The sequence below is a fragment of the Festucalex cinctus genome, chromosome 10 (genome assembly GCF_051991245.1).
Source record: "Festucalex cinctus isolate MCC-2025b chromosome 10, RoL_Fcin_1.0, whole genome shotgun sequence".
In the NCBI taxonomy this organism is placed as follows: Eukaryota; Metazoa; Chordata; class Actinopteri; order Syngnathiformes; family Syngnathidae; genus Festucalex; species Festucalex cinctus.
The window spans coordinates 6,356,477-6,378,282 of record NC_135420.1 but is presented as its reverse complement, the minus strand read 5'-3'; the positions used below and the strand labels follow the sequence as shown (position 1 = coordinate 6,378,282).

The 21,806-nt window shown below is 38.7% G+C and overlaps 1 protein-coding gene across 10 annotated transcripts in view; it reads left to right on the top strand.

Moving 5' to 3' along the window:
- Nucleotides 1–21,026, top strand: part of LOC144026558 (discs large homolog 1-like protein) — a 139,576-nt gene extending 118,550 nt beyond the window's left edge. For all 10 annotated transcript variants that reach the window (XM_077533271.1, XM_077533270.1, XM_077533273.1 and 7 more), the window contains 10 exons: nucleotides 691–805; nucleotides 7,303–7,485; nucleotides 7,835–7,898; nucleotides 8,350–8,365; nucleotides 12,760–12,810; nucleotides 13,127–13,228; nucleotides 13,432–13,604; nucleotides 13,695–13,804; nucleotides 14,502–14,593; nucleotides 19,691–21,026. In XM_077533271.1, the coding sequence (XP_077389397.1) occupies nucleotides 691–805; nucleotides 7,303–7,485; nucleotides 7,835–7,898; nucleotides 8,350–8,365; nucleotides 12,760–12,810; nucleotides 13,127–13,228; nucleotides 13,432–13,604; nucleotides 13,695–13,804; nucleotides 14,502–14,593; nucleotides 19,691–19,797 (1,013 nt within the window). In that variant the 3' untranslated portion in view covers nucleotides 19,798–21,026. The remainder of the gene's footprint in view (nucleotides 1–690; nucleotides 806–7,302; nucleotides 7,486–7,834; nucleotides 7,899–8,349; nucleotides 8,366–12,759; nucleotides 12,811–13,126; nucleotides 13,229–13,431; nucleotides 13,605–13,694; nucleotides 13,805–14,501; nucleotides 14,594–19,690) is intronic.
- Nucleotides 21,027–21,806: the final 780 nt, after the last annotated feature.

The window sequence follows — 21,806 nt, the reverse complement described above, 5'->3', positions numbered from 1 at the left end:
GCGATATATCATGAGAGGGACTGAAATTGTACTCACCAACCTTTTTGAAACTGATCAACTGACGGGCATTAATGTGAATGTACAGTACCTTTTAAATGAAAGGAACAAAATGACAGGCTCATGCAACTTTTAGAAATGGGTCCACAGGGAGCTTCTGCAGAGGCCTGTTGTGCTGACTGTGTAAGCAATTCACTGCTCTTCGCATTGATTAGCCAACTGGTAGCTCACTTGCAATTTATTGCTTGACATTCAGCTTGAATGGGGAAACAGTTGCTCACTGCTGTTTGAAATTGTATTCTCGTATGAACAGGAAACACGATTGCATCGCTTAAGAGGATGAATAATCACATTTTGATTTTGTATTATTGTACTTGTGTGATCAAATGAATGAAAATGAATTCAAGTGGGGTTAGTTTGTTTCATTCTTGGCTACGGGCAAATGTGAGCCAAAACACTCCAGTGATGTGCTACTTGAACTTCACAATGTGGATTCAGAATCCATGTATTATGTTTAGTGCAGCAGCTGAAGTCACATTTGTCAGCTGTATCTAGTGGTGATGTAATCTACATACCTTTTCTGATTGACTGGTTGTACCAAAACTCCCTAACAGAATCTCAACATGCATTTCTTTTGCCTGTTACATTGTTAATCGTCCTTCTTTGTGTATATGTGGTTGTGTATGTGTGCAGAATACAGTCGTTTTGAGGCAAAGATCCATGACCTGAGGGAACAGATGATGACCAGCAGTGTCAGTTCCAGCTCCACTTCACTCCGATCCACTCAAAAACGCACACTTTACGTCAGGTAATGCGCAACGTATTGACCTTCACTGTGACCTTGTCAGGCATCTCAACAGGTGATTAATCTCACAGTATGATAATTATTGTGAAATGGTGAGAAAGCTCAGAGTATTGTACTTGGACTCACAAAGGTTGACAGTCCAGGTAGGGTGGTGAGGAACTGAAAGACCTCTCTTTCATAGTTTCTGTGCATATTTGCAGTGTTGGGAATAAGCGACGTGCGCATTACGTTTGCGCATGCGTGGGAAAAAAAAAAAAAAAAAAAAAAGTGGGGACCAAAATAGCCGTCATTTGAAAGGCGGAGATTGGAGTCCTGAAAGTGTTTGCGTAACTGTACACCTGAAAGCTTGCAAGCATTTCAACCTTTCAGCCTTTAGTGACAAGACGACAGGTGCATTTTGTGCCATTTTTAACTGTCCTAATGGAGTTCATAGGTAAACAAACACCATTGCAAAGCTTGAGAAGACGGAAGACGTTCACGCTTCCCAATTTCCAGACAGAAGAGAAAGATCCAAACGGACGTAAAAGAGGCTAATATTAAAAATGTCTTTAGCACATTTATCTTGTCAATATCTGAAATCGAGGGAACAGGCGGAAGCATCACAAAGCTTGCCAGCAGGTGTACCTGTACGAAACTACTGGAGTGACCGTCATTTAAGAACCTGCTTCTAGCCCCAATTGACCCCCTCAGTGAAGAAATATCCTACCAGTCTCTTTCTTTGTGTCCCTGGTGTACCTCCTCGGTACAACTCCAGGTAAAGTGCATGCATTCAGCCAAACATTAAGCACTTAAATAAGCTAACTGTAAGGTCCCGGGCTGGCAGAGGGGAGTCAGTAACGACATGCTACGTTTAAAATAGATTGAATAAAATAAAAAAATAAAAAAATCCTGAACTTTCCAACGATTGAAATGGTCCAAATCAGAGCTTTCCCTGTTAGACTTTAGAGTTGGTAGCAGGCTACTAGCTGGCTTACCCATAATAATGCCGAGATGTGCACTTCGCTTATAGCAGTGTTTAAACTAATGTCGTCTGTTCTAACTAATTTTCCACCCCATATTTGAAACCCCGTTATCATTATTGTATGGGAAATGCATTGCATTACAATTTATTTCTTGGTTTCAAGGTTTGAAGTAACCTTACAGTAAGTTCCAGAAAGCTTGCTGTGAGTCCATTCATGAAAATGTCTTTTGCGCACTGTTGTTGTCACATCTTGTAACAATGAAGGTGTCTTAACAGCTGAAATGTGTAGTGACTTTTATTTTGGAGGTTCTGCAGGAAATGTGTCACAACGTGTCTTCCTTCACAATTAACATGTTAGCATTTTAGCAAGTGTCCACATCCCTCGTCTGGAACTCCTTCGGGGTTTGACAACTTTGATAAGACTGACAATCAAAATATAAGTAGCGATCTACCGCACGAGGAGCAATTTGTTGACAATTCTGTTCCACCAATAACCATTACGGAACATTGCGACTCCACAAGCACCATGACAGCAAAAAAAGAAATGTCAAAGCGACAAACACTTGCCTAGTGTAATTAATAGCGCCAACTATTGTATTTCTCTAAACCGTTTGTGCTACGGCTGTCCACAAATTACCTATGATGACATACTGTATGTGCCACACATCACCATATATCCAGTATTTATTTTAAACCCTGCTGTAGACTGAAAATATTTGGGTTTGACATCAAAAGATGATTAAGAGACAAGAGATCATTTTAACTTTTATTTCCAGGTATTTACACCTACCACTTCAGCTCCAATCACTGTTGCAGTTCCGTCCGCTCACCCCCTCACACAGAACAGAAGCGGGGAGGCAAAAGGGGAGCAGTTGACAGATCAAAGTTTGAAGAAGCAATGTGGAATAATGTTGGCTTTATCGAATAAAACGACAACAGAAATTTTACTGTCTGTAAACATTGATTGAATCATGTCCCATATGTTCACCCATTTTGACCGGGAGTGCATGACAGCGCATTTCCACCACGGAGCGCAGCAGCGCCCCTCCATCCCCAGAGCCGGACACGTCACCCTGCCCTGCCGTCAGTCCCCCAGCCGATGAAATGCATCAGAACACACATGAAGGTGACGCGAGCCTCACAGCACCCCCTGGAACTCCGTTTGAGCATTAATGACCCGCGCGAGCCATTAAAACAAATGATGGTGACAGACGGCACGCTGAGCCGCCAACCGATTGGCTCGAAGCACCCAGCGTGTATCCGTACCAGATATAAACGCCAGAGCAAAACTCCAGGAAATGCCACGAGGGCCTTGCCACCCTCACGTCGTGCACACCCCGGCAACCCATCAGCCAAGAGACCGAGAACTAAACAAAACAAAATGACACATTCGGCCTCCCGGCCCCAAAGGCAGAAAATAATGCACTCCCGGCCAAATTGGGTTAAAGGAAACACGCGCAATATGAACAAGTATCTCCAGCGTCACCACCCTGAAGTACATACATTTGTTTATTATTATTATTATTATTATTATTATATTTTGTATACATATTTTTATACTACTGTATAGTGTTAAAACAGTCGTTACACAATTTAATTTTTGCTGACAAGCAAAATAAAGATAATTTGGGGACGGGGGTGAGGTTTGGAAATAGGTCTCTACGCACAAATCACTTCCCAAAACAGAACAGAAACTGTGGACAAAAAAAATTAGGTATGGACCATACCGTAGGCCACCTGTGTGCCGTTGCCCCCCTACTTGCAATGTAGCAAAATGCGGCTGCCGTGGGCCGCCCTGCTGGGTGAGCTGGTCTTGGTTGTGCTCAGGAGTCCTCTATCAAGAATTACAAGTCTGCAACATTGGTGGCTGAGCTGACCAGAATCGAGGCAATATTGCTTGAAAGCAGTGGGCAGAATGCTAGCCGATCTACTCTTCTGGAAGCCACAACATGCGTGAAAGAGAAAAAATGCACTTGCCTTGGCTGATCGCCTTCGGGGTGGGCCTGTTGGTGGCGTCTGGGGACCGATTCACCAGTTCCAAATGACTGGGACTACCCGCAATCTACACACGGACATTCAAGATTAACTGAGCGAACAGTGTCTGGGATAGTATGGGATGGATGGATAACGATATGAATCAATGACTGTTCCAAGCAATATATATGACTGATACGTTTTAGTAATGGATCGATGGGGACGGGTCTCGAATAAGCCATCGGTTTCTACCCGTCAGCCCTTCTTTCGGAGGGCAATGTTGCAAATGATGTGATGTGATCGATGTAAGCTGTAATGTGTCTGAAAGGAAAAAAACGAATAAAACAAAACAAACAAAATAAGAATAAACTAAATAGTGAGGACCAGGGTTGCCTGCCCGTTATTGACAATTAGCAAGAGGCTATTCTTGGCCCAAGTTCAAATTAAAACGGAACATAGCAGTACTGTACTTATTTATGTGTATGGAAAATTACCAGTGTGGTGGATTTAGATGTATTTTCTGTGGGTTTGATTTACTACACGTCATAAACTGTATTCTTGTGACGACTCAGCAGAGTCGATGAAAAACAGATCCCAGAAATGCAGGCTCAGAGGAGGAAAACAATCTCGATTTATTTCTTTGGCAAACCGAGTAATCAAGCTTTCTCGCAGGCAAGTCATCGAGGAGTACAAAAAGCGCTTGCAAACAGCAAGGAACACGAAGGTAACAGAAAACACTTGCAAAAGGCAAGGAGCACGGATGTAACACAAAACACTTGCAAAAGGCAAGGAGCTCGAATGGAACAAAAACACTTGCAAAAGGCAAGGAGCACGAATGTAACACAAAACACTTGCAAAAGGCAAGGAGCGCGAATGGAACAAAAACACTTGCAAAAGGCAAGGAACGCGAATGTAACAAAAACACTTGCAAAAGGCAAGGACGGAATAGAATAACATAAAACACTTGCACCCGGCAAGGACTATACGAAATATGACACGGAACCAAACAAAGACAGAATTAACAACAAAAGGCGACGCGGATACAATCACGTGAATACAACTAACCGAGGAACAAAACAGATTCAAGAATATTACCAACATGGGAACGCGGAGAACACTTGGACACAATGGTGAGCAAATAATAATCCGACAGCTGGCTGTGCTGCTCGGAGTCCTTTTTAAAGTCTTGATTGCAAACATGTTGCAGGTGCGGCGCTGGGGAACGCCCCCCTCGTTACAGGCACTGAAAAAACAAAAGCACAACAGGGCTGAGAACCGAACCATGACAATTCTAGTGTTAAACCAGTTACGTACGTCGTCGACCAAAAAAAAATAAAATAAAATAGTACGAAATTTGATTATGTATTCCTGTTGAACATTGCTGCGATCAATGTTTCTTGACTCATTTCATTAGAGCTGAGAGATTCCTGTATGTTCTTTTAAATTACTAGAATATTAATTGATTACAAGTTATATTAACATTGGCTTTAATTATACAAGTCTCAAGCAATATAACATAATACCAAAAAAGTCATCACTCTTTGCAACATGATCAAGAATGTTTTGATTAAATTCTGTAACCTACAGTGTGCTGACTCAGTACTAAATATATTCTACACTAAACCTTTAATAATATCATTTTAACAAGTACAATGTTTTATCTTGCAACTATTATTAATTTAGTTTGTTTTCTACTTATAATATCTCAAGAGGAAAGTCCACTTGCACTTTACTGTATTTTATTGTACTTTATTTTGTTTTATACTGTACAGTATTTGTGTTTCCCAAATCAAGAACACGCAGGCACGCCAGGAGAGCTGTTAGAGTAAAAGGGGCACTCAAACAGTGCCGCACCTCTGGAGTTTGGGGGTGGCTTTGCTCAAGGACACCCTCGATAGACATCACGTAAACTACCCACGAGTTGACACTTTTTTTGCAGCGTGACTTGAACGGTGGCCCCCTGGCTCCAAATAACAAGTCCTTGCAGATGAACTTATGATGAATATTTCATTCCAAATCCTTCAAATATATGGAGATTTTAAAATATTTGTAGAGTATAGCTGGCTACCTCTCTGTCTGTCTCTCTTGATTTCCCCTTCTCCGTCTCTGCTCTGTTTTATTGATGAAGGCAGTGGGGACTTTAGGGGATGCCTGTTATTTCAGCTCTACTTCGCACTCACACACACATTGCTGCCCTATTTTTGCAGGTTGTTTCCCTGTGGACGGGTTTGGAATTCTGTGGTGGCTCACAAAGACAGATCATCGTTCAGCCATGCACATGCATACACACAGACTGTCGGCAGACAGCACATTGGTGCACACAGAGACAGATAGTAATACATCCTCCAGTTGTATTTATTGAAATTTCATTTTCATCTTGTTTGTGGTTTCAATCAAAATAGTTTTATTTATAAATTGTTATTTTCATCCATCCATCCATTTTCTTAACTGCTCCTTACAAGGGTCGCGGGGTTGTGTTATTGTTTAACTCTTTGACTGCCAAACATCCAATAAACAACCCCAACGGTACCAGCCAATTTCGAGCATTTTCACTCATCTTTCAAAGCAAACAGAATATTGTGCGGTATGACTACATAAACACGGTGGATACCATATGAAAGATTGGATTCCATTCTTTCGTGTGAAAAAAAAAGATGTCTCTACCTTTATTCCGTTCCGTATAAAGAGAAAACAAGCTTTTTGTGAAAAGATAAATTTTTTTGCACACTGTTTTTTGTTTAGTGACAAGGCAGCGCTGCACAAGACGTTGCGCTGCCCATTGAGCGAAAAAAAAAAAAGTAATAAACGTAAATTAACGTTTATGGTGGCATTCATTGGGATTTTAGAATACGTCAAACGTTTTTGGCGGTCAAAGAGTTACATTTTAAAGTGATTTTAAAGTTAATATAATTGGTATCATATAGCTTTCAATATTTTACATGTGAATGCTTCATGCATCATCTACAGCTTTCACATCATAGAATCTTGTCGGGGCATTGGCCCACAGATATCATTTTTGTCACTTAATGATTTATATGCTTATGATTTTGTTCGCTCTTACAAAAAGCAACTGTCATGTGCTGGAGGTTGGATCCCAAAGCGCAGACACAAATCAGATTTACAAATCAGATTTGTATTTACATCGAGAGGCATAGAACAAACTTGACGAGACGAGAATCAAAGAGAGATGCCCAGAGAGGCAGTGGTGACAGAAGCAATAATCTGACAAACAAAACACTCAGAACGCTACTATAGAAAGTGAATCGATTTGATTGGTTGTGACTTACTAAAGGATTAAAGATTGACATCACAAAGCTTATGACATCACATAGCATAAAACCAGTGGAAACATCACATAGCGTTTCTCCAGTTGAAACCAGATGATGGTTACATCAGTTCAAAATAGACACTTGTTACAATAGTACAAAACGGACACTTGAACTCACAGTCATGAACTCAAACTTAATCCTGGCGTGACCCAGAGTGACCCCGACATGACACAACTACTGATATTTTTGCGACTAAATGCGTCTGTCTAATTATGTACCTCCATGTCTGCTTGCAGAGCACTGTTCGACTATGACGGAAGTGCGTCAGACTTGAGCTCACCAAGTCAGGTTCTGCCTTTCCGTTTTGGCGACATCCTTCATGTGAGCAGTGCTGGTGAAGAAGAATGGTGGCCTGCACGTCACCTCAGCCCCCCACCCTCAAACTGCCCAGAGGTTGGAGTCATCCCCAGCCGTAGAAGGTTGGTTGAAAGTGTGAGATGTGGCCAAGGGGCGAATGTCGGTCACTTGACGGCGAGTTTCTGGATATTATGTCTTCTTTGCTAACAGACCAGTCATCCAACATTCACAGTTACTGCATTACATAGAAAACCTGAAAGTGAAGATGTGAAAAATTTGAAGAATAATTGCTTGGTGGTTAATCATTGATTAATAGTGATTAGGTCCGACCAGGTATGTGTCCTAAACATTATGCACTGTAAAAAAAAGAAAAAAAAATTATCTTTGCATTGTCATGGAGGAGCTACAAAGCTGTTAAATCAGAGGTATATGTTCCTGGTCAAGGTTGATGTCCCACGTCCTTTTTCACAGGGCAGAGAAAAGGGAGAGGTCAAGGTTAAAGACAAGCTGCGTAATGAAGACTCAGGATAGATCGGTGAGTCCCAATTTATCAAATAGACAAGATGTCTTCTAGTAAAATCATAGCTGAAAAGAACACAAGCTGTGAAACATTGAGAGACATACTTGAGGTTCATGGGTGAAGCAGCCTAATGCTTTTATTCAAGTGACTTTCACCCTGTTTATTAAACGATGTGATGAAAGTGTGTGGCCCCACGAGTCTAACACCAGCTATTGATATCTCTGGCGTCAGCGCTCTTTCACGCCATCCCCCTGTTTTCTTCACACTTTGGGGGGGGGGGGGACAGCTCCCCTTTGTGAAGTGCTGATAATGAGAAAAAAAAAATCGAAACCTTTCCTTCACAATGTGCTTGTGCATGTGTGTTTTTGCAAGCAAGAAGAAGCATGAGCTGATTCTACTGATAACATTTGGTCATCTGTTGTGGTAATCCACTAAAGTCTCTTTATTTTTATGCTTCTCTGTGCAGGATCAAGATGAAAGGGGTAAGTAAATGTGTTATTTGTGAATCCTGCTGACCAGTGTACTGTATATCATCATATCCATTGCCACAACCACTTGATATGTTTTTCAAATCGTCCACATTTGGATTTTCTCTTGAAACTCCTCCTTGTCCTGTGTAAACAGTGTGACCGAGCTAAAATTGTCGATAGCCAAAAAGCAGCAATAGCAACTCCTTGCAAGGCGTAAATAAACCATGATTAGCTGACTCATAAGAAGGTGGTGAACCTTTTGGTCCAGTCATCCTTTATTCTTTTCAGTTGCTAGAGACTCTGATATACAAGCTGCATGGAGAATACATCAGTCTCGAGTTTCTTTCATATCTGTTTTGAAGCAGTGGTGGACGTCTTCTGTTATGAGTGATAATGATTCTATTAATATGGATGTCTATGTTCTTATCTATGTAGGAAATAGGGATGTAACGATATCCAAACGTCACAATACGACATTATCACGATATGAAGCTCGCGATACGATAATTATCATGATATTGTGGGGAGGTTGCCGATATGTAAAAAAGGTCACAATATTGTAGGGATGTAACGATATCCAAACATCACGATACGATATTATCACGATATGAAGGTCAGAATACGATAATTATCACATAATTGTCGGGGCGTTGGCACAATATTGTCAAAAAAAAGAGCTCATACTAAAAAAAACAAAAAAAAAAAAACAATATTGTGCTTTTGTACATAACAGCAATGCATATAAACCACCTACAATCGCTAATAACAATATTGAGGCACGTACTAATGCAAGCACACTGATCGCTTCACAAGCAAATTAGGTTCCCCTTCATCTGACAAATAGCATCGATTTTAAACATAGAAGGGCCAAAACATCGCTAATGAAAATCAAATTGCACTAAAAAACTTGCCACTAGAGGGTGCGAGAACTGCACAAATGGAAATCAACTTGACTTTTTTTTTTTTACATATATGTTGCATTTAAATATTGTGAACATGACGACGACGATATTGTGGCAGTTTTAATATCACGATATTGCGCTTGTCATTACATCCCTAGTGGGAAGGATATTGAATGTCTATGTGTGTATGCAAGGGTGCACGCGTGTGTTTTTTTGTGTATTTATTTCAGAGGTGGGTAGAATAGCCCAAAAATTAAAAAGTAGATACTCCAGTACAGACTAACTGGTGAGTTTGCTCAGATATTGCCCAACAGTATCACTTTGATTCAAATAACAATATTTTGTAGAAAAACAAACCAAGGCAAAATTAGCCACAAGAAATGGTCGTTCATTTTACTTTATTTCCACATGAAACGTTACAATAGACTCACCAGTCAGAACTCATATATCATAGAATTGGGCGACACGGTGATTAGCATATCCGCCACGCAGTTCAGACTAGAGGTCTGTAGTTCAAATCCAGGCTCCGGCCTTCCCGCGTGCAGTTTGCATGTTCTCCCCATACCTGTGTGACTTTTCTCCACACTTTCTTCTCACATTCCAAAAACAGATTAATTGATCACTCTAAATTGTCCCGAGGTGTGAGTGGTTGTTTGTCTACTTGTGCCCTGTGATTGACTGGCAACCAGTTCAGGCATACTCCACCTACTGCCCGAAGACAGCTGGGATAAGCTCCAGCAGGCCCCGTAACCCTTTTTAGAAAAATCTGTTTGGATAATGTTTGGATGGATCATTAAATTATATCAAACTTTGACAGGGGAATTCACCCACATTCATTTGGTATGCTGACACAAACAGAATTTTCTTACACAAGACCAATTTGAGTTCTGTGAACTTAGAGCTTTAATTTCCGTGCAGTGCGTATTTTGGAGTCAGTCAATTGATTCTGCAAGTGATTCAATTAAACACTAAGAAATAAATATTTTGAGGAAAGAAGACAAGAACACAAACATGAAACAACAAGCCAAGGTAATCTTTTGTGAAAATTAAAGCACAACTCAATGTGTCAAAGTATGTGTATGTTAGTTTATGTTACTATCAAAGAAATATTGTCTTAATCATTTAATAGGCTAACATAATTTAAATTCACAATAAGTTTGAGGTTTTGGAAATTAATGACACCGATCTGGTTTGAAAGTCGTATTAAATTAAAGGATATTTAAAATAAGCTCACTTTGCAAATTGTGCCTAAATTTGATTAACACAATTTAATTGGTTGAATCAACGTTACCCAATAGAGGTTGAGAAGGCTGTTAAGCTTTCAATTGGCAGACAGTTAAACATTTGGGAACAGCAGTTAATTAAACCACTACTTGTAAGTAAGTCAATAATTAAATTTAAGTGGTGTAGTAAAACTATCACTGTTGTTTCAAGTTTTGACTGTGGTACCTGAAGTTACCACAGGATGGCGTGGTAGGCACAAATCAAAACAAATATGTACACCAGGTTCTATTGGTGTTGAGCACGGTTGAGTGGACAGCTGAGTTGATCACTGGTACAGTGTTATTTCAACGCAGTGAGGATTCTTCTTGGAGTCAATGCAGGATGGGCCCAAACAAAATTGCCGAAAAGATTTTTGAATATTACAGTTGACTTTACAATCCGGTCGGCTTGATTAAGTTAATTGGGATCACGTATAGATAGCAAACAAAAAATAAAAATTAGACAAACAAATAAGAGTAGCTTATTATTATTATTATTATTATTATTATTATTATTATTATTATTATTATTATTATTATTATTATTATGTGATTTACAAAATGAATTAAATGTGACAAGGACCAAAACCTAATGGAGTAGTTCAACAGCAAGAGGGTAGAGTCCGTGTCAAGGAAAATATGGTGAAACGGGGCACAAATCGATTCAAGCATGTGAGTAGGAAAACTCAACTATTACGTGTTCACCGAAATATTTTGGAGGGAAATGAATAGGCTGCTCGCAGCAATTGCTGCTCAGGCCCTAAAAGTGGTTGTGAAGGGAGAAATAAAAAAACGAGTAAAATTGTAAAGCAAAATATTGAGGAATAAGTTCCTGAATAGACGTAAGCGCTTTCATGAGCTGGAAGTTGGATCCCAAAGCGCAGACACAAATAAGATTTTAATTATTTATTCACATCAAGAGGCGTGGAACAAACTTGACTAGACGAGAAACAAAGAGAGTTGCACAGAGGTACAGTGGTAACAGAAGTAATAATCCGACAAAGACAAACACTTCTCAGAAGGCTTATATAGACAAGGATCTGATCGATCTGATTGGTTGTGGTTAACAGGACTGACATGGAGTTATCTGATTGGCTGTTGACCAGATAAAGGGATTAAAGATTCCTGACATCACATAGCCCTTGACATCACATAACATCACATAGCCTAAAACCAGTTGAAACTAGATGCTAGTTACATCAGTTCAAAACAGACACTTGACCTCACGGTCATGAACCCAACTTTAACAGGTCATGAACTCAAACTTAAACCTGCCGTGACCACCCTGGCGTGACCCAGACATGACTAGCTCAAAATGAATTGTTTGTTAGGATGGAGAACCACACAAGCAAAACAGTTTTATGAGTTGTCAAAGTAACTTAATTTAACTGTCAAGGAGAAGGTAGGTTTTTCCACGCGATGATGCTGTTGCCCCACACTGGAAAATCTGAAAACAGTTTTCAAATGCAGTCAAATAATTAAGTGAATATTTGGTTAGATTGATTAGACCAATACTTGCAAAGATTGAACTAATAAATCCTTGTTTAATTAATAGCAAATTAATAATCATGCCCCAAGTTGAGGAGTTCAAGTATCTTGGGGACGGGTCTTTTTAACGAGTAAGGGCAGGATGGAGCGGGAGATGGACATGCGGATCGGTGCAGCGTCTGCTGTGATGTGGACTTTGTGTCTGTCATGCTAAATATGGAGCTCAACCGAAAGGTGAAGTTCTCGATTTACCAGTCGATCACCCATGGTCACAAGCTGATCTCAGGATACAAACGGCCATAATGAGGACACTGCCTTGGGATTCCCACAGAGGAGCTAGGCAAAGTGGGCGGACTTCCATCTGAACCTCCCTGCTCAGGCTGCTGCCGACCCGACCACGGATAGCTGGTAGTAAATGGATGCATGAATAATTTTTATGAACACTTTTAATCCCAAAAACGTGAGTCGATTGTGAATTACCTCGAAAAGGATAGTATTGGTGTTGTTGCGTTGATATTACGGCAATGTGAGTATTTCTCAAACAATATTTGCCAATTTTGTGCGGGAATCCTATCATTGCAATGCTATAATTTGCTGGTCGTCTCTGGTGCTAATGTGCATTTGTGTGTCGTGTATCCCTGTGAGACTGTTTTTCCAGAGCCAAGCAGTAAATTCAAAAAGTATGGAAATGGTAAGATTGTGGGTTGTTTTTCTCTTTGTATTCAAATGTGTCCGTCTTTCTGTGTCCAATTAGCTGGCCCTGAGGAGACGTTCTTAACCTACCAAGCAGTCATACAGCAGGAAGGTCAGTGATTTAAGTTACTTTATTGGGAGGGGAAGATAAATGACATATATTTAACGGTACAAGCCAGTTGTAGTTTTATAAATTATACAAAACATAAGTTTTTGAAAATGGCCAAATAATCATTTGACGGTTTTTATTAACCTATGCTTTTCTCAGGAGTGTTAAGAATATGACGTAACGCTCAGTCACTGCTGGAGAGCAGATTTTATATTATTGTCAATTTTTTTTATGCAAATATTTATTGTAATTAATGACTGTACTACTTCCTAATTACAAATTACTAATTTGCCTAACTTAATTCATTTTTATCCTTCAGTTAATTACACAAGACCCGTTATCGTGCTTGGACCAATGAAAGATCGAGTCAATGATGATCTCATTTCTGAGTTCCCTGACAAATTTGGCTCCTGCGTCCCACGTGAGTATCGAAACTTTGATACGTTTCAACAAAAATCTGTTTGACATGCACATATAGGATTGACCTGAATATAATTAAATATGTTCATATTCATGAATTTAATATGAACATATATCATGCTTGTAGTTTTTGTGACTTTAGATTTTTGGTGGGTGTTGTTGAAAAAATTAGTTTAACGCTTCCAGTATATCTGCGTACCTCAGACACAACTCGGCCACGACGGGACTACGAAGTGGATGGCAGAGATTATCACTTTATGGCTTCGAGAGAGCTAATGGAACGAGAGATCCAGGAGCACAAGTTCATCGAGGCGGGGCAGTATAACAACCACCTGTATGGAACCAGTATACAGTCTGTAAGAGAAGTTGCTGACAAGGTAGGAAAAACAAGTATGGAGTAGACCAAATGGCGAGATTTGAGACACAGAGCAGACGTCTCATTGCGGCCAACTCTTTGTGTCCTTCAGGGTAAACACTGTATACTGGACGTTTCAGGAAACGCTATAAAGCGTCTGCAGCTGGCAGGCCTCTATCCCATCGCCATCTTCATCAGGCCACGAAATGTTGACAACATCCTGTAAGTCAAAAAGCATCTTAAGCCTCTGGTTCGGATTGAGTCTTCTACTGTTTTTGGAGTCAGAGTAGGTTGCTCTAGCTATGTTAACAACAATGAAAAAGATAAGGAGTAGTACAGTAGTACCTTGACTTTGGAGTTCCCCAAGTTTTTCTTTAGGTATGAGCTGTTGCCGAAGAAGGCGGTCCGCTCCCCAGCTACAGAAGCTAGCCCTCAGGGCATGGCATGTCACTTCTCTGGTCGGGAAGAAGCCCTTGGGTTGGCGGCTATACGATGGGGTTTACCGCCTTCAGGTAGGGGCTGTTGTTTGTGCCGATGCACCAAACAGCAGCTCAGAGTACCCACCCTTTTTGGAATCCTTGGAGGGTGTGCTGGAGAGCGGTCCCCCGATGACTCCCTCATTCTGCTGGGGGACTTCAACGCTCATGTGGGCCTTAATATCCCACCGGAGGAGCGAGACAAAAGTGGCTGGGGAGAGGGAAGTCTGGTCTTCCTTGCATTTTGGGATGGGTTTTTTTCCCCCCATTTTTTCACCAATTGTCATGGAAAACATATTGAATGTTTATTAGCAGTTTGGAAAAAATCTTGGTGGCACAAATTGATTTTGAGCTTGCCATCAAGGTATTTCATTGTGTTTAAAACGGCTGATTGAAATGACCATGCTCTACATTGACACTGGGACTTGTGTGTGTTTCTCCAGAGAGATGAATAAGCGTTTTACTGAGGAGCAGGCAAGGAAGTCCTACGACAGAGCTGTCAAACTGGAGCAGGAGTTCACAGAATATTTCACTGGTGAGATAAATATTTCATGTACTGTTTCACAAGCACAACCTTAATGTAACTTAGGATATCTTATATTACAGTTACAGCTAAAGTACCCAGCTCAACTCTATCATAGTGCAGCTCCATGTGAAATGCAAACCATTGCAGGCAACATCACATATACAAACAGACGTACATAACTGGGGAGGCGGACAATTTTAATTGTCTCTTTAATTCTACATTGTCCAACATTAGGAAAGTTCAATTCATTCACAGGTAAAAATTCAGGTAAAAAGTTAAAGGAATACTTGACTTATTTAGCCATTTGCAGCAGCAAGAAGTTAATATTTGTCTAGATTTTATTTGATGACGTCATTATTTTTCATGCACAATGAATACCTTTAAAAACATCTTTTGCTACTCGCTGTCGACTGGAAATGGCATCACGTGCTCAAGGCTGAGGTAGCCCAATCACGGTTTAGTTTGCGAACATCCCATGACCAAACGCAGAAAATGGTTGAGCCATGATTGGTTGCAACCTCAGCCCGTGACACTAATGATGTCATTTTCAGTCGACAGCAAGTGGCAAAATGTGTTTTTAAGGGGCTCCAGGTGGAGGAGTGGTACCGTCACTTGCCTTCGGTGCTGGTTGACGCGGGTTCGCTCCTCCGCCTGGGAGACCCATGTGGCTTACATGAAGTGAGTGAGTGAGCGAGTGAGCGAGTGAGCGAGTGAGTGAGCGAGCGAGTGAGCGAGTGAGTGAGTGAGCGAGTGAGTGAGTGAGTGAGTGAGTGAGTGAGTGAGTGAGTGAGTGGTTAAAAAAAAATGAAAAAAAAATAATTGTACATTAAAAAAATAATGATTTATTAAATTAATTCTACACAAAACGTCAAATTTTTATTAGGGAGGTAATGATACCAGCAACATCATGTTATTGTGATATTAAAACTGCCATGTCGTCGTCATGTTCACAATATTTAAAGGGATACTTCACTTATTAGCCCATTATAGCAATAAAAAGTTAATATTTTGTCTCTCATTAATTTGATACTTTCATTATTTTTCACGTACAAGTAGTACCTTTAAAAACACATTTTGCAACTTGCTGTCGCCTGAAAATGACATCACAAGGGCTCAGGTAACCAATCACAGCTCACCTGTTTTTCTAGGTTTGGTCATGTGACATTCACAAGCTGAGCTGTGATTGGTTACCTCAGCCCTTGTGATGTCATTTTCAGGCGACAGCAAGTTGCAAAATGTGTTTTTAAAGGTACTAATTGTACATGACAAATAATGAAAATATCACATTTATTATAGGCAAAATATTAATGTTTGTCTGCCAAAAATGGCTAAATAAGTAACGTATCTCTTTAAAAGCTACACATCTGTTAAAAAAGTCAGATTGATTTCCATTTGTGCAGTTATAGCACCCTCTGGTGGATAGTTTTTTAGTGCAGTTTAATTTTCATGAGGTATGTTTTGGCCCTTCTATGTTTAAAATATACTAATTGTCAGATGAAGGGGATTGTAAAATGCTTTGAAGCGAGTCAATATGTGGAGGAACTCAACGTGGGCTTGCATTAGCGAGTAAGTGCCCCAATATTAAGTGTTATTAGAGATTTAAGGTAATTTATATGTATTGCTGTTATGTACAAAAACACAATATTGTGCTTTTTTTAGTATGAGCTCTTTTTTTTTCTTTTTTTTTCAATATTGTGACCTTTTTTAAATATCTCCAACCTCCCCACAATATCGTGATAATTATCATATAATATCGTGATAATATCGTATTGTGATATTTGGATATCGTTACATCCCTTTTCATTGCTGAAAGTGGCTAATGAATCAAGTATGCCTTTAAGAGTACGTAAGGGAACAGTAGTAATGCTCCTGGGCACTCAAGGAAAACACTGTCAGTGTTTAGGAAGTGAACTCTGGCACATCATGTCCTTTTTTATTATTAGTATTTTTGGCAGTCTTGTGAGGGAATAGAACATGCCGCAGATTGAACTCTGGACCTCATACATGAGAAGCACGTACTCTACCACTGAGCCACATCTGCAACATTCGGACCTCGTAAAATGAGTACAATCCTATGAAGCAATAAAAACCAAATGTACAAGAGGTCCTTTACAACCCGATAGATCTTTTATAAGACAGGTGCATTTCAATAAATTAGAATACCGTGGAAAATTTAATTCATTTCACTCGTTCAATGCATAGTCACTGCACACAGAGAGAAATGAATAGAAATGAATGCTAATAGAAAACATAACCTTGAATTCACCCTCTCAAGAAGTTAGAATTTGCATGAAAATAAAAATAAAAATTCAGTGGTAATTGTCTTTCTTCAATTTATTTTCTTATGGGTTTAATCCATCTGTGAGTGTCACTTTTTGAATGTAACGATTCAAATAATAGAACTTTTCTATGACATCCCATCTTTCAAACTTTCAAAATTGGTGTGCATGAAGTCATTCTGCCACTCTAAAAACAGTTGCGTCAAAAGTAACCCAATTATGGACCGATACACTTTATGAGTCAGTTTCACCCAATTTTCTGGGGTGTTCTGCACAAAATGATCCCATTTTTTGACCCAAGTAAAGGATCTGACCAATATTTATTATGAATTGTTTTTACACTAAAAGATCCATTTCTTGACTCACAGTTGGGTCAAATAGACCCAAGTAGAGGATCGTTCAGTTTTTGACCCGTAGTAGCACGATTATGGAAAAAATAATGTTTATTTTGGCAATAATTGAAATCACGATTATTGAAAGGATTATTTATTTTTTGGTACAAAACAGGAAAATGTTTGAAGCGCTTAAAAATATTAAGACCAATTTAAAAAATTGAAACACTATAATTATGTAAGTTCCTTTTGTACCAATAATAATACTAATATTATTATTATTATTGTTATTGTTATTATTATTGTTATTATTATTATTATTATTATTATTATTATTATTATTATTATTATTATTAATAGCCCTGCGATTGGCTGGCAACCAGTCCAGGGTGTCCCCCGCATACCACCCAGAGCCAGCTGGGATAGGCGCCAGCACCCCTCGCGACCCTTGTGAGGAATAAGCGGTCAAGAAAATGAATGGATGGATGGATGGATGGATGGATAATAATAATAATAATAATAATAATAATAATAATAATAATAATAATAATAAAATGTATGTATTTATATTGGCAAAAATTTGAAGTTGAAGTGCAGCATGTGCACTGTGCAGTACAATGATAATTTATTTTTTGATACAAAACAAGAAAATGTTCAAATGTAATATATATATATATATATATATATATATATATTAGGGCTGTCAAAGTTAAAGCGTTAATAGATTAATTAATCATAGAAAATTGTCGGATTAATCACGTCTTAACGCATATTAATCGCACTATTTTTTTTTTTACCACACTTGAGCCTTGAACGTAACCGCGGATGGTTACATTGAAGGCTGCACAGGTCAGTGATTCGGTAAATGCACGGCATATCCTACGCCTGTTGTTCCAAAATGAGCGGGGTGACTCCAGTCGGTGTGCTCGGTGGTAAATTTCGCTTTAAAAAAACACCCCGGCGGGACTTTAGATAAAACAAAAGTAATTTGCGTTTAATTAATTAATAATTGCTGAATTGCACCCAATTGATATGATGCTTTTACGTTTTGAGCAATACAAGCATGCATGCAATTGCTTACGTGCATTTAATCAGTGTTTGCAAATGACATACAGATAATAAAATTCGTTAATGTCAAAATATTATATTTTGTATTTATTTTGTATTACGCTAATACGCAAGTAATTTAGCTGATTAATCGTGATTAATCAAAATTAAAAAGTGTGATTAATCAGATTAAAAATTTTAATCGTTTGACAGCACTAATATATATATATATATATATATATATATATATATATTAGGACTGTCAAAGTTAAAGCGTTAATAGATTAATTAATCATAGAAAATTGTTGCATTAAACACATATTAACGCATATTAATCGCACTATTTTTTTTGACCGCACTTGAGCCTCGAACGTAACCGCGGATGGTTACATTGAAGGCTGCGCAGGTCCGTGATGAGGTCAATGCACGGCATTTCCTACGCCTGTTGTTCTAAGATGAGGGGGGTGACTCCAGTTGGTGTGCTCAGTGGTAAATTTCGCTTTAAAAAACACCTCTACGGGACTTTAGATAAAACAAAAGTAATTTGCATTTAATTAATTAATAATTGCTGAATTACACCCAGTGGATATGATGCTCTTACGAAATTTACGTCAGCATTCAGCACGTTCTTTGCAATATATATATATATATATATATATATATATATATATATATATATATATATATATATATATATATATATATATATATATATATATATATATATATATATATATATATATATATATATATATAAAATTGATGAATTGCACCCAACTGATATGATGCTGTTAAGTTTTGAACAATACGCACGTGCATGCAATTGCGTGCATTTAATCAATGTTTGCAAATGACTGAAATAATAAAATGCGTTCATGTCAAAATATTACGGTATTTTGTATTTTTTTTATATTACGCAAATACGCAAGTAATTTAGCTGATTAATTGTTATTAAATTAAAGTGTGATTAATCAGATTAAAAATTTTAATCGTTTGACAGCACTAATATATATATATTAAGACAAATAAAATTCTTTGAAACACTATAATTGCAATTTATTTTGGAATGAAACAAAATTGATTAAATTGATTAAACAACTCAAGAAAAATAGTATTAATCTTTTTTTAACGATTATCCTGATTTTGTAATTGGCTAGTGTAATAATTGTAATTAAATTTCGATTAATCCTAACCCCTAGTATTTTTGACCCAACTGTTTTGAGAGCGGAACCAATCAGAAGCAGCCTTTCAGTGTTACCTGAGCAACAACGATGGTTTGAGGTTATGTTTACATGCCAAGGGATTGTCTGTCCTCTTGTTGGTTCGTACATGTCACGAGTTAGATTTAAATTACATCTGCGTCTGTGGAGGAATGTATAAACTAAATGGATAAGTATTTGTCTTCTCAAGTGTACATAAATAGTTGTTGTTTTTGTTTTCCTCTGCAGCTTTTGTCCACGGCTCAACTCTAGAGGAAGTGTATTCGCAGGTGAAGCAGATAATTGAGGAGCAATCGGGTCCTTACATTTGGGTGCCCACGAAGGAGCGACTCTGAGTCAACGCGCTTCACGATACCAACGTTGGCAGCACAATTCGGCCTGTTTTCGCTCTTCCCCGCACATGCTGCATCTCCATGTTCTCTCACACACACACGCGTACACAACGCTCGGGCGAGGCTGAGACTGATCTGGAGATCGGGAATTCCTGATGTGGGAGGAGCTTATGTCTTTCCAGCAGCCCCACTGGTGGATCTTCCTACAGCTGAGTTCCTTAATGTTTAAGGACCCTGGTTCAAATCAGTGGAACGTGTACCATTATCGGATTGATTGGTTTCATTATTGTTCTAACGCTTGTTGTTGTTGTTTTCATATTAACAAAAGGGTAATGCATTCACATATGGGTTTGTAATGATAATATTGTCACCAAGAAGCAGACTTTTGCACGCTGTAGCTTTAAGAGCATGTTTATGGGAACAAAATCTTTCTCCTCTTTCCTATTGTCACTTTTGCATAGCATCACTCTGCTTTCTATTTGAAGAGCTCTCTTTCACACCTTTTCTCTGACTTTTCTACCTTTCGCTTTCACTTCTCTGCCAGACTGCCTCAAGCTTAAATAGGAGCTGATGGTTGAAATGTGCCCTGGCATGTTGGACTGAAGGGCCAAGATCGAAAAACGTATATTACTTGTACGAAATGTAGCAACTATTATTTCAAAAATGAAGAACAATATGATGATTCGTTAGGGCTTAATTGACATCCGTGACATGCAGAACGTGTCAAAAAATAAAAATAAAAAAGAAACGTGAAATTAGTCTGCATTCAATATTCATTTTGTATACCTGACTGGGGTTCAGTTGACATACTGTCCTTGTTTTCTTGAGTCTTAATCCACAAATTTCTCTGCCTATTCTGCTCTTCTTCATCTTCATTGGCAAAATTAAACTTCAATAAATGAATAACCACAAAGTAATACTGCAGTTACAAGTTACTGCAAACGTCATTTTTTGATTACCTTTTTGAACTACACCGAATTTGGCTTCCAGTCAACAGTGCATACAGACAAAATCATCACATGATGATTGTAATTGATAATGTAAAGTGGAAAATAATTGGAAGAGTCTACCAGTCACATCCAAATGGTCTTATTTAGAGAATGCTCAATAATGGGAGTATCGTATATTGTCCATGTAAACAACCAATGTCTCATGCCTTTCCATCTTTCATGTCCATAAATTCACCACTTGGTGCATATTTATAAACGGCACCATCACTGTTAGAAATGTCATTGTTGTATTGTTCTTTCTGGTTGCACTAAGTGGGGCTTGTTCCTTCAAACAAATTGAAATCGCATTGGAGGTCTTTAATACGGAAGTGTATTGCATTCACTTGTAAAAAATAATCTGTTTTTCTGACTAATTTTTTGGGGAGCTTTGTTTTTAAAAAAAAAAAAATTATGTTTTTATGAATATTTTTTTCTGTTTTACTGAATATTTTTTTCTGTCATTATATATATATATATGAAATAGAAAAAAAAAAATAATTCCAAAAAACAGGAAAAAAAATTATTCCGAAAAACAGAGCACCGACTTGTGTTTTTCGGAGTAATTTTTTTTTTTGGACCTCTGAACTCCAAGTGACACTGACCTGTATATATGACTGGATAGCCGATAGCCCATACAGACCAGTGCAAGCCGTTGAAGTCACAGGGCGGCCATCTTGTTACTCCCACCTCGCAAGCAGACTGCTGTATAAACTACACGGTATACGTACAGATAAGACATATACAGCTCGTGGGCAGTTAGTATAAGGCCAGAGGCGGGGTGGGTGTTTTGTTCCATTTTGTTTTTTTCCTTGTTAACAAAAATAGTGACCACCCCAGCACAAACCCCCCACCCTGCCTCCAGCCTTATACGAACTGCCTACGAGCTGTATATGTCTCATCTGTACGTATACCGTATAGTTTGTACAGTAGTCTGTTCGCAACATTGGAGTAACAAGATGGCCGCCCTGTGACCTTAACGGCTTGCAATGGCGTGTATGGGCTATCGGCTATCCAGTTCTATAT